Source organism: Crocodylus porosus, unplaced genomic scaffold, assembly GCF_001723895.1.
Source record: "Crocodylus porosus isolate Cpor-Errol unplaced genomic scaffold, CroPor_comp1, whole genome shotgun sequence".
NCBI lineage: Eukaryota > Metazoa > Chordata > Crocodylia > Crocodylidae > Crocodylus > Crocodylus porosus.
The window spans coordinates 47,942,106-47,955,029 of NW_017728931.1; the positions used below are offsets into that span (position 1 = coordinate 47,942,106).

Genomic DNA, 12,924 nt, shown 5'->3' on the forward strand with positions numbered 1-12,924 from the left:
CAGGGTTTTAATCACAGGGATGTTGGGGGGGGGGGGCTGAACCCCTCCCCCCATAAGAGACAAGAGCCCCCCTGTAAGATTTGAAAATCATAACCCAACTCCGGAGTCTCAGCAGACTCAGGTGAGTGTAAGCGTGAAGGGGAGAGAGAGAGAGAAATGTCCTTTCTATGGGTGTGCAAAGCAGGCCCTATTCAATTTGGATTTGGATTCAGCCTGAAACAGGAACAGCAATTCAATTAGTTGATTTGGATCACTGTCCCTGATTTGATTCGGCTGAATCCAAATCTGAAGATTCAATGCTGATTCAGAGAATCAGCAATTCAGACACAGACAAAGCTTTAAATGTTTTTTCTACGTACCTCGAAGTACCAGACGTGGCTTATGATCACTGTGATGCTGGGGTGGATGGAGAATCCCACAGGAGTGCAGGGGGGAGGGGAGGGGTTGCTGTGTGCTCGGTGAACCCTGAAGTGGACTGGAAGTACTTCCGGTCCACTTCCATTTCTGCCGGGGAGCACATGGTGGGCGAGGGTGGGGGCCCATGCTCACCCCCTGGCTCCATGATCAGCCATGGGGAGACCCTGTGTGATCCCCCCCCTCCCAACCCAGGAGGCACCAGTTACCAAGCCAGGGGGCCCCTGTGCGTGCTCCCGGGCGGACCCGGAAGTGGACTGGAAGTGCTTCTGGTCCACTTCTGGGTCTGTGGCCGAGCATGCTGGGGACCCCCACATGCTTCTGTGGGATGCTCCATGCGCCCCAGCATTGCGGCAGCCACGAGCCTCCTGCTCCCTTGAAGTATGTAGAGAAAACATTTAAAGCTGTGTCTACGTCTGAATCTCCAAAACTTTCCCAATCGATCTGGAGGGTTCCAATTCGATTCAGAGAGATTAAAGAGTCTGCTGATTTGATTTGGATTTGGATTTGGAGGTTCAGCCACCAAGTCGGGCCGAATCGCCACTGAATCGAATCAGGGACTGAAGCTTCACACAGCCCTAGTCCTTTCCTTTCAGGCACTAGCCCTATCCCTGTTTCAGTTCTTCTTTGTGCAATGTTTAGACCACCAGGCCTAACTCATTACTCACTTTTGGGCCTGTAAATCCTACCGGCAACACTGTGGCTTCCACTGTCCCTGGGATCAAAGTCCCTGGTTATATGGTGCTTTGTCCCTGCCCTCTCCATCTATATGCACAAGGGACTCTGGGACTTGCAGTTCTTGAGAGAGCTGTCACATAGGGAAGCATAAATCCCTCTGTCAAACTATACATCCTAGAATTAACTGCACAAGCACACTCTCGCTGTTCTACAGAAGGGCCCTGGGCTGGCCAGCAACTCACTGTTCACAATGTTGCTTGTTCTGCTTCCGATTGGCTCCAGCAAATCTCACAGTGGAGATCCCATATAGATGGTACATAACTTTCCATACATATCCTCAAGCATGACCTACAATTTAGCCTTCATTTTTTCCCCACCTTATGGTAACAGGATTACAGCCTGGGCTGGGCCCCCCTGGATCTCTGGGCCCTGGTAAAGTGTACCCTTTCCCCTCCTCCATGCTTGGCCACTGTGGCACCCTGGGATGCCTTGAGATCCTTTCAAAGGCATTAGGGGTCCCACCCAATCTTAGCACTGTTAGTTGCGTAGACAGGATTCTCAAGATAAACCTGGGGGTGCATCCAGATGAGCACAGACATACGGTATGCAGTGCCACAGACTTGGCTGCAGCACCACACACGCCGCACATGCAGACATTCTCCACGCTAAAAATTAGCAGCGCAAGGAGGCAGGGGGTTGACCCTGCGAGATCCCGGAGTCAAAAGAACCCATATGACAGGGTGCCATCTGCGGCTGCATTTTTGTAGGCTGGTGAGTGGGCACCTGTCAAGTCTTGCTGTATTTTCCTCCCCTGGGGATCACCTCCCACCCCCCTTACCCGCCTGCCACGACTTGATGTTACTTGGTTCTTAAAAAGAAGGAGGCTGACTCAAAGGTTCCCAGACAGGCTCTATGGCTCACCACCTGTAGGATAGTGAGCTGTTGCCTTAAAGGCAAAATGCATGCTCTGACCTTCCTTTTACATGCCCCATGCCTCACAGATGTCTTATAGTTTTCTCTTTACGTTGGGGTATCAGCCACTGTGGGTTTACCTCCCCCCACCGCTGTGGTTTTGCCCCTCTTTCTGTAGCTAGGACCGTTCGCCTAAGTCCACCCACCAAGACTCAGCTTTAAGGCTCCTAGCTTCCCTTCAAATGACTCTGGGTTCGCGGCCCTGGTGCTGCCCCCTAGTGCAGCAGGGCTTCTTGAGAACTCTATCATAGCGCTCCTTGATGCTAATGAGGTCTCCTTCTCCCCTATAACCTCAGCCACAAACCAGTGGCTTTAACATGAATTGTTAAACCATAGGCCCCTGTGGCCATATAACAAAAATAAAGATAGAAGAGGCAAACTACCGTTGCATGCAATTGTGCTTCTGTCTCACAGCATGGCATGTTCTTCCCAAGGAGGCTGGTACAGCTTCTCCATAGTCACCAGGAGTCTCTGCTGCCTCCTGGCCTTTTCTGCTTGAGGTTTATATGGTTCTGGCCTTTCCCTTCCTGTCACCTACCCAGCCAGCAGGGCTCGATCCTTAACCCCTGCTCGACTGGACAGCTGTGCCCAGAATATTCTCGATTTAAAAGGCCACTTTGCTTACTAGTAACAGGGTTAGGATTCCCTGTTACACCATACCTAAAAAAAAAAGCAGGGTGGTGCCTGTGGTGGCAGTGTGTGCCACCCAGAACTGGAGCTTGGCTGGCCAGAGCCACACTCCAGCTGCTAGCCAGGCTCTCTGTTGCAGGATGGCCATGGCTGCAGCTCCCAAAGACCCCCAGGATTCCAGGTAAGACTGCTGTGGCTAGCACAGTTACTGGCCCCAGCCTCCCCTACCCCACTCAGGGCAACATGCCACATGCCAAAGTAGTGTGGCATGGGCATTCCCCAAGGAAAAGTAGCAGTGACACATGTTGTGTTCCTGTTATTTCTCCCCAAGGAAATGCACATTCCTACTCGTGGGAACGCACCCAGAGGGCATGTCTCCGCTTGCAGGCACGTGTGCTTACAGCATCATAAATAGTCACAACTCAAATTTGTGCTGGAGATTTGGGCCTCAGTGCACGTGCCTGAGTATGCACTTTGGTGCGGCACAATTTGTACAGCTTTGGGCAAATTGACCTTGCCTAGATCCTCCCAGATCTTCAGCCAGGGGGAGCTGGAGGCTGCCTGGGCTGTATTACAGGCTCTCCAGCAGAGCCACCTGCACCTCTGGACTAGCTGCCAGTGGGCCGTGGCTGCACAGCAGCACCACTGCATCCAGGTAGCCCAGTCCAGGGCCAGAGTCAGGTACTTGGAGGCAGCACCACAGCACATACCCTGCATCCACATCATGGTGTGTGTCTTGCATAATGTGCCTGAATCCCAGGGACAGGTCTTTGAGCCCCAGTGGATGGAGGAGGCTTGCTGTGTATCATGGTGCCTCCAGTGACAGCCGGAGTAGAGCCAGCCAGCCAGGAAGTGTTGCAAGCGAGGGCCACCACCCTGGAAGCAACACACGGGAGCCAGAGTGCATGAGTCATTCACCACCGACCTGTGCCTTCCCCCCCACCCACCCCCCACACACAAGTAGGACACTGGTCTTTCTCAGCATTGCCACCAAGCCATCTGCCCAGGGGCCTCCATCCCCGCTCACTGCCAGGACCGCAGCAACACAGGCAGTGTAGCTATAGTAAAAACAAAAGCAAATTTATTTCCTCTCCCCAAAACTTTCCCAACACCACCAATGCAACGTACCCACTGTATGTCATATGAAACCCTCTACCTCCCCACCACCATTTATCCAGTCCCCCCACCCCATGCACAAACCCATTCCAAATGAGAAAGGAACAAAAAACTATGTATCCCCGAGGGAAGAGAGAGGGTCCTGAGGCACAGGGGGAAGGAACTCAAGGGCTGGTGGTTCTGCAGCCCAGACCTGGGCCTTGAACCTGGGTCTGACTACCCCATGTGCAGAAGCCATGCTGACATGGCCGGGCTCTGGCTGCTCTGGAAAGGAGGGTGGGTGTTCTTCCTCAGGGGCAGCCACAGCAGGTAGGCCCAGGACTGGGAAGTGGGGAGGCAGGACTGGTGCCCCTTAACAGCTGCAGCAGGCTGATGGGGCCTGCTGGGATGCCAGCTGTACCAGCATCCAGCCAACTGTGCTTCCTGCTGGGCCCTGCCCTTCATGCTGGGGGGCACGGTCTGGGCAGGAGGGCCAGGCAGCTGTGGTGGGGCTGGTCCAGACTGGGGTGCAGTGCCAGGAGGGGCTGGGGAAGGGATGGTGGCCAGGAGCTGCTCTGCAACTCTGTGCTTCTGCGTGACAGCAGCATGCACGGAAGCTTGCAGTTGCCACAGCTCCTCAAAACTCTCCTGGGCCAGCTCCCGCTCCTCTCAGGCCTCCTTCAGGGCCACAGCCTGGTTGTGGCAGAAGCAGCAGCACTCATGCAGGACCTTGGTGTAGAAGTCCTGGGCCACCTCCTTCAGGGTCTCCCACCGGGCACACCGCTCCCAGCGCAGGCGGTGCAGCTGGATGGACCCGAGTCTGTGATACCGGGCAGGTGGCTCCTGGGCACTGGGCAGCAGTCTCTCCCCTGGCAAATGGGCTGTCTGTAGAGAGAGCAAACAGAGGACTATTTTTGGCTATAGCAACATGGAATGGGGCAAGAACAGTCCTCAGCAAGGATCTCCAGGGAGTAGCCTCACTCTTGGGTGCAGGGTCAGGCTGATGGTCCCCAGGTCAGACCAATGTGGGCCCAGCACTCTGACCAGCATCATATCCATCCTGGGGTCTGCCCATCCCCTCCTGCTGTGTGTCCAGGCAACCTGCTAGCAAGGGGGGAGAGGCTGTCCTGGCCCTGCTGGCAAGGGGGTCCCTGCACAGCTGAGGAGTGGAGGTCAGGAAAGGAAGAAGGGAGGGAGGAGGTGGAGTTTGCGTGTAGGGCCCAAGGAGAAGCAGCCCTGGGAAGAAGGGAGGGGCAGGGCAGGGAGAGGCTCCCAGTTCCCCACACCCTGCTTGGGACTTTCCAGGCCTCAGTGACAGGTGGCTAGCTCGGCTTGGAGACCATCATAGCTTCTGGGCCCTGGGCTGGGGAGTGGGGGTGAAGCTGGACCAACTGATGGGGGTGAGGCCTGGCACGAACACCGCAGGGGTGTGCCCTCGCCCTCTGCTGACCTAGCTGACATCCCAGACTACTTCTTGTGCTCCTCCCCGCTCCTGCTGTTGTTTTGCAGGAGACAGGGGACCTGCTGCTCCAGGCTCCCCTTGGACCTGGCTGTGGGACCAGGTCTGGCCTATGGTGTCTGGTCCTTGCTGGTGTTACTCCTGGTATGGCTGGGTGGTGGTGGTGCAGCAGGCTTGGCAGCGAGCCCTGCCTCCAGGGACTCTGACTGGGCCACCAAGCTGGCTGCCGCTGGCTGCGCTGGTGGCGAAGGAGTAGCAAGGGGACCTGGTGGTTGTGGGTCCCAGGATGTGAGCCAGCTCTTCATAGTGGGGCATGGTGGTTCGTCCTGCTCCTGAGTGCTGTTTTGCATTGTGGGTGGCATGAAACTGCTGCTGTAATGCCTTCACCTTTTCCGGCACTGCTGCCAAGTTTACAGTGCTCCTGCTCCACCATCTGGGCAACTATTGCCTGGTACACATGCTTATTGTGCTGACCCGCAACGAACTGCCACTGTCCTCCTAGCCCCAAATAGCCAGGAGTTCAGCCACCTCATCAGGCCTTCAGCTAGGCCCCTGGGCCTGGGCCTGGGCCTGGGCCGGCTCCCCAAGCTGGGTGTCCTGATCTGCCTCACCATTGTTGTCCACGGTCCCCACCATGATATCTGGGGCTCTGGTCCCCACACGGCTGGCCCACTGGCCCAGCTGCAAGGCAGCCCGGCTGGCCCTGGATGCCTGTCTGGGCCTGGGACCAGCCCTAGATGCAAGGCAGACTGCGGGGCAGGCTGCTGGGAGCCCTGCTCCGCTCTTATTTGCTCTGCGCTGGAGCAGCAGGGGGACGCAGCAGCCAGAGATAATTTGGCCAGCAGCCAGAGCACCTCCCTGGAGGGCTCTGCTTCCAGTTGCTCCAGTGCTCTCTCCCAGACCATGTCCACGTTTTTTTTAATGCAGTTTTTTTCTGACACCGCGATTTCCTGGTGTCAAATTTTGCTGCCATGCTGCAAATTACTAGTACGGCAAATGGGTGTACACACTTTGAGGTGCCGCAAACCTCACATGTGCACTTGTCTGGATGCACCTACAGGTTTCAATTAGGAATCCAGAGTATTAAAAACATTCTGTCCTGTTGTAGTCTGTCTGAGTTCTTTGTAGCAGAAGAACAGCTCTATTATTTTTCTGTAGTCAAGAAATGCATGAAAGCTAAGAGCTGGCATTTTCCAAGGGTGCCTTGAGTGTAGAAGGCTGAGAGCCACTGATTTAAAAGGATGACAATACCCTATGGAACTTAAAGCTGGTGTTTGTAATCCTTTTATTTCAGGTTCTTGAGTCAGCTGGGTGATTTACGGTTCTCTATATTAACTTAAATTGTTTTAAATTGTGTATGATTTTGGGGGCTTAGAGCCAACAGCCTGTTCTCACTTGCTTATAACTCCCTTAACTTCAACAGAAGGTGAATACATGGGTGAGGGTAAGACTTTTCAGAAAGGCTCAGAAGCAGCCTTTACATGTACACTACATCAGGACAGAGGTGGAAAGGTCTTTACAGGTGAGGGTCAGGAACCTGCAACTCAGTGCATAAATGAGGAACCCTTATCAGAAGGACTGCCAAGGGGCAGGTGTTTAGCAGCAATGTGTCAGCTAAGACTGGAGTGGGTTAAACGGAGCACTCAGTTGGGTTATAGGGGTTTGTTCCATGGAAAGGTGGCAGGGCAGTGGCAGTGGCACCTTGTAAACTAACTGGTTCAGAGAAGCATGGACTTTTGTAAGCAATAGCTTATTGATAAAGCAAGCTGTCACTTACACAAGCTTATGCCTCAATGAAAGTTAGTTTATGACAGTGGGGGCCAACCTTTTTGGCCAGCATAGCACAAATTGGTCTCATACCCTCCCCAAGTGTCATTCTGATCCCCTTCCCCTGCTGGAGGGTTGCCTGTCCCCTCCCTGAACTCCCACATGCCATAGAGAGGCTGCCTGCGCCACCTGCAGGGCAGATTAATGCATAGGCAAACCAGGCCCATGTCTAGGGCCTCAAGTGAAGAAGGGGCCTAGCTGTTCTTATTTTACATATTGTAATTATTGAGTAAATATTTCATCTTCAGCTGAGGGGCCCATGAGTTTGTTTGCTTAGGGCCCACTAAAGGGTTAATCTGGCCCTGGCCACTTGCGGCATGCGTACTGTAGGTCGGCCATCCCTGAGCCACGAGGAGCCACCCTGCCCAGCCGTCTGCTTTCTCAGGCCTTTGCCAGCACCCGCCCCGCCCCTTCTCTCCTCCCAGGCGCTTGGTGATGATGTCTGACACCCGGTCCCCCTCCCCTTCGCCGCAAAGGTGCCAGTTCGCGCTGGTGGCGTCATCAGGAGCGCGACGGCGCGGGCCGCACGTGCCGCTGGGACCATGCCGAGCCCAGTCACCTGCGCCGCCTGGGTCCGGCGCGGCGTCGCCAAGGAAACGCCCGACAAGGTGAGGCCCGCGGGGCCGGGGGTCGGCCCGCCCGCCGTCTCCTCCGACCCCGACCGACGCCTGTTTGTGCCCCCAGGTGCGGCTCAGCCCGGAGCAGCTGGAGCGTCTCGTCGCCGAGACCCAGGAGCGGCTGCGGTGAGTGGGGCGGGGGCCCCAAGCAGCCCCTGGCAGGCTGGAGCCCTGCCATCCGCCAGGGAAAAGACGGGCTTTCCCGCGTTTCTCTCCTTTAAAGGAGAATCCATGCTTAAAGTGACCCTCTCATATATTTGCGACCCACTTTGGGGTCACGACCCACGCGTTGAGAAGGGCTACTCCTAGGCAGGGTCATGCCACATGTGGTCCCAGGGGTCCCCGGGTGTGGAAGGTTTGGCCGTGGCAGTCGGGGCTGCCAGCCTCCCCCAGGTTCCCAGGCGCTGCATGGATTAGGGCTGTCTCCCTGGCCTGGCAGGCAGTCCACACCCCCTGCACGCTGTGCAGCTGGTTTGGGGCTGGGTTGCCCCCTCCACTGCACTCCTCTGTGGCACAGATGATGGCTTGGGCTGGCCCCCAGGCAGCCTGTGTGGGCCCTGCTGTCACAGTCCTCATGACACCCCATCACCCTGCGCACTGGGTGAGGCCCACCGGCCGAATCCAGCCTGTAAACAGAACTGGCAGTGGTGGTGCTGTCCAACAAAACAAAACAAAAGGTTGAGCATCACTGGTCTAGATCACATCACATCAAGCCAATCTCATTTCTTTCCTTGCCAGGGTAAGGGCCAACTAAGAAATGGAAATTGGATGTGATGTTACTTCAGTAAAGCTTTTGATGCCACCCTGTGTGCAGCTTTCTTAAGCTGGAGCAATCTGGTCTAGATCAGTGATTCCCAGTCTGTGGTCTGTGAAGCTGTGGGAAGGGCCTGGGGGTTGCATTGGGAGCCCCTCCTCTGTTAATTAAAAGCTTGACACCGGTACAGGATGGTCCATGAGATTGGTGATGGCTGACAGTATCAAAAAATGGGTTTCATCAATTTAAATGTAACTATGTTAATGAGTGCCCAGCTGGTTGAAAAACTACAGGCAGAGTAGTTCTCCATGCTTATGGTCTGGCTGGGAGGGTATTTAAAGTGGGGTCTGGCAGGAGTCTGTTTTGTGCCAGGTTTCAGTCAGTATTGTCTTTCATGACTAGACAGTGGACTAGAAAAGAGACATATAAAATTTGCAAGTCCCCCAATGTAGTAGAGGTTGTGAGCACTTTGGAAGGCAGGCTCTGAATTTGAAATGGTCTTGACAAATGGACCATCAGAATGTAACAAGATGAAATCTGGAAAGATAGGCACAGAGTGCTGCACTTAGGACAGAAAAACCATTGCATACACACTACTTTGCAGGCAGTTCTTTTCTATTTTGTATGTCAGAAAAGGGTGTGGAGGTGATTATGAATCAAACTAGGAGTGAGCCAGCAATGTGAGGAGCTTGGTTTTTTTTTTAAGGCAGATCTTCTGGGCAGTGTTAATAGGAGCATTGTATGTTAGAGCTGAGAAGTAGTTATTCTCCTCTTCTGTGCTCAGGTAGGGTTTCTATTGGAACACTGCATCCAGTTTTGGTCACTGCACTTCAGTTGGTCTAGGTTTTTCTTAGAATCCATAGGAAAGCAACAAGAGTGATTGAAGTGTGGAAAGCATAATGCTTTAGGAAAGGTCAAAAGCATTGGGTTTGATTTGTCTAGAAAAGAGCAGGCTGAAAGGAATATGTTAAAAGTCTTTCAATATGTGAAAAAGGTATCTAAAAGTGCTCTTTTTTTTTTCCTCTGTAAACACTTATGGGGCAAAAAAAAGTTTAACTGGGAACAAAATAGGTGTAGGGTATATATTAGGAAAAGGTTTGACAGTTAGAGTGGTGGAACATGGAAACATGATACCTAACGATGCTGTGGAACCTCTTTTACTGGAGGCTTTGAAAATTAGGTAAACCAGTGTCTACAAGGCTACCCTTGCAGGTACCCTTGATCCTGCTTCAGTGCAGGCCTATTTGTTATGCCAAGAGAAACATGGGCCTAGACCCACCGGGGTAGTATGAACCTCCATTAATCAGGGAGTCCACGAAAGGCACAGCAGTTGATTACTTGGGACAACTAAGGAGAAAACAGGGATGGGAATGTGGGTTAGAAGTTTGTAACGAGTGTGCCAAGGGAGGACACCGAGCAGAGCACACCAACCAGCACCCACTGCCCCTCATATGAGTTCCAGGAGCCAATGGACACCACTGTCTCAGTGCAGGAGATTGATATACGTGATCTCGGAGGTTGTTTCCACCCCTACCTTTCCGGATCTTATTGCTCTCCAGTACCCTTTCCACAAGTTCTGCCCGAGAAGACAAGTCTCTTCCCATGGTTGAGCAGGAAACAATCACTGACCATTTTAGCACAAAGAACCGTGAAATGTGCTCTCAAAGGCGGACATCCAGTAGGAAGTACATGGTACCAATCACCAAGGGTACCTGTGCAGTGTAGGCATAGCCTTCAACAAGCTGTCTTTGAGAGATTAGCTTGGGAGCAGTGGAGGAGTTTGTTCATATAAAGGTTCCAATTCTCGCTTTTGCACAAAATTCTTAGCCTTTTTTTAACTATATTCCTAGCCATGATGAAAATTTTGTGGTGAACAGTTTAACAAGCAGAGAATAGATGATCAATAAAAATCCATTTTTTTTTCATCTTAGGATTTTAAGTCACTTTTATAATTCTTGCATGCCTTATTCATGACCGGCAGTGACAATACTGCACATCAGATGAAGAAACTTGATAAGTAAGTGAATTCACTGAAAGCCAAGGATGCTTCTTGTTTTACCAAGTTGAAATGCAGTGATTTTTAGTTTCAGTAGAGGTGACTTTCAGTGGCCACAGTAATACTGGTCCTCTCTCTTGATGTAGTGGGCTGCCTACACAAATCTGGTTGCAGTATCAGTGGCCCAGGGTGGTTAGCGTGCAGTGTTGTAAATGTTACCATTTCTTCTCCATTTGATTTGAGCTTTGCCTTTTTGAAGTCCAGCTTATGCTGTTACATAGATACCCTACAAAACACCAACAGTAATTCTACTCATAAATCGTAATGATGGTTCCCAAAACTCATACAGGGACTCTTAAAAAAGATTGTTCTTCTGTTTCGTTTGTGTTTTGTCTGACATCAGACACTTTTACCATCAGCTCTTCTTGCAGGTTAATTCTTGGCCTTTTCATAAGAGACTATTACTGTTAGAGTTGTGATTCTGTTTCTGATCCGTCTCTCGCCTGCACGTGCATGATTAAACAGTTACTTCCAAAAATCCGTTTATCATCAAAAATGAATTGCTAGCTAACTTGATTCTGATGTGCAGTATCTAGATCAGTGGTTCTCAACCTTTTTCAACTCAAGATACCCCTCATAAATCCCAGCTGTTAGCTTTCACTCATTTTTTTGGCTGCAGAAAAACAGTAGAGGAACTCTTCTGTTGCAAAGAAGAAAGACCACAGCAAGTCGGGATGTTTTGGACACTACAGATTCCTATTTGACCTCTCTGAGATTTTCTTGTGAATTGTGTGTAGGTGTTCACCCATCTAACTGCTAAAATTGAGTGGCATCCTGTTGTACACTTAAAAGGATTTTGTGGCCACAGCATCCTGGCTGAGAATTCCTGGTTTAGATATTTAATACTAAACAGAATTTTTTTTCTCAATTTTTGGGCTTTTGCAAGTTTCATAAATAATCATAGCCTTAAAGTTACATATTCTGTACTTACTTGATGATCAATTCTCTTACTGTTATTTGCAGCCTTGAATTTGTAACTAACCTACATATTGCTGCTGTTTATTGTTTTCATAGACATTAGGGCTGGAAGGGATCTCGGAAGATCATCAAGTCCACCCCCCTGCCCCATTTCCCTGTCTCCTTTTCCATTTGAAGCACAATGAGAGTGTTTGAGGAGCTTTCTGTTTGTAATTATGCCTTCAGTTAGACTTCAGGGTGGAAGCTTCATGATAACCTCTAACTAAAAATGCTATGACCTTTTCATAACTTCTTGTACTTTGTAGAACTCATTAGTCTGTCAGTCATTTTATTTCTGTACAAAGATCACAAGTTAGATTCAAATTTAGTATAATTATCCTGCTACCAATTTTTACTCTTATTATAGGAGAAAGTGTCATGTGAACGGAAAGTGTTCATTTTATGAAACAAATGACAAAAATAGATTTTCTGCAAGCTCTTTCAAAACTGAAGGACATCTGCATTTGATAAGAGTTCTCATAGAGACAAAATCGTCTTCTCCCAATGTTCATTTACGTCAGTGGGCATTTTGCATGCCAGAGGTAATAAAATGTTTGCTAGGAAGAAGTCTCTTACGGAGCAGACTTAATGGCTAACTCTGAGGGATCGTCTAGGTCCTCCAGCAGAATATTAGGAGAAGTGAAAATTCAGTCAATGGTATACCTTTCACTTGCTGCTCTTCATAGTCCTGCAAGGTTACCAATGTTGGTAGAAACAGAATCATTCAGGGCATTGTTCATTTAAAATTCAGGGTTCTTGAGAGCGAGAAACAAAAATATTGTAGGGCAGCGGTTAGCAATTTTGTGGCTAGGAACAGAAATTTCACATAAACTGGTATAAGTGATTGGAAACCTATTCAAATCTGTAACACAACAGAAGTTCAGGGCACATAAACTGCTTTCAAAATGGCTGAAACCAGTTTAAAATAAATCTGGGTGGATGCAGTATCAGATTTAACTGATTTAGGTTAAACTGGTGTGTTGAATTTCTGTCCCAGATCCCCTCCAGATTCAAGTTTACTCAGTTCCCTAGCGACCCAGGATGCTTTGCATCTCCCCCACAAACCTCTCCCCTTCCTCCCCAGGTTGGGCAGGCTAGCCTTGGCCCAAGTTTCACAGTTTCATAGTTTCTAGGGTCAGAAAGGACCTGAGCAGATCATCAAGTCCACCCCCCTGCCATGGCAGGAAAGAGTACTGGGGTAAAACGACTCCAGCAAGGTGTTCGTCCAGCCTCCTCTTAAAGACCCCCAGGGTAGGAGCCAGCACCACTTCTCTTGGAAGTTGGTTCCAGATCCTAGCCGCCTGACCGTGAAGTAGTACCTCCTGATGTCTAGTCTGACTCTACCTTCTGTCAGCTTGTTATTCCTGGTCACTCCCGGTAGCACTCAGAGGAACAGGGACTCCCCCAGTGCCTGCTGGTCCCCTCTGACTAGTTTGTAACAGGCCACTAGATCCCCCCTCAGCCT

General features: G+C 50.9%; 1 protein-coding gene across 2 annotated transcripts in view; it reads left to right on the forward strand.

The window, feature by feature from the left end:
* The first annotated feature begins 7,574 nt into the window (after positions 1-7,574).
* Positions 7,575-12,924, forward strand: part of PWP1 (PWP1 homolog, endonuclein) — a 31,877-nt gene continuing 26,527 nt past the window's right edge. For both annotated transcript variants that reach the window (XR_002102881.1, XM_019544798.1), the window contains exons 1-2: positions 7,575-7,683; positions 7,760-7,818. Coding sequence is in view for 1 of the 2 variants with exons in the window: in XM_019544798.1 (XP_019400343.1) it covers positions 7,618-7,683; positions 7,760-7,818 (125 nt within the window). In the remaining variant the exon portion in view is untranslated. The remainder of the gene's footprint in view (positions 7,684-7,759; positions 7,819-12,924) is intronic.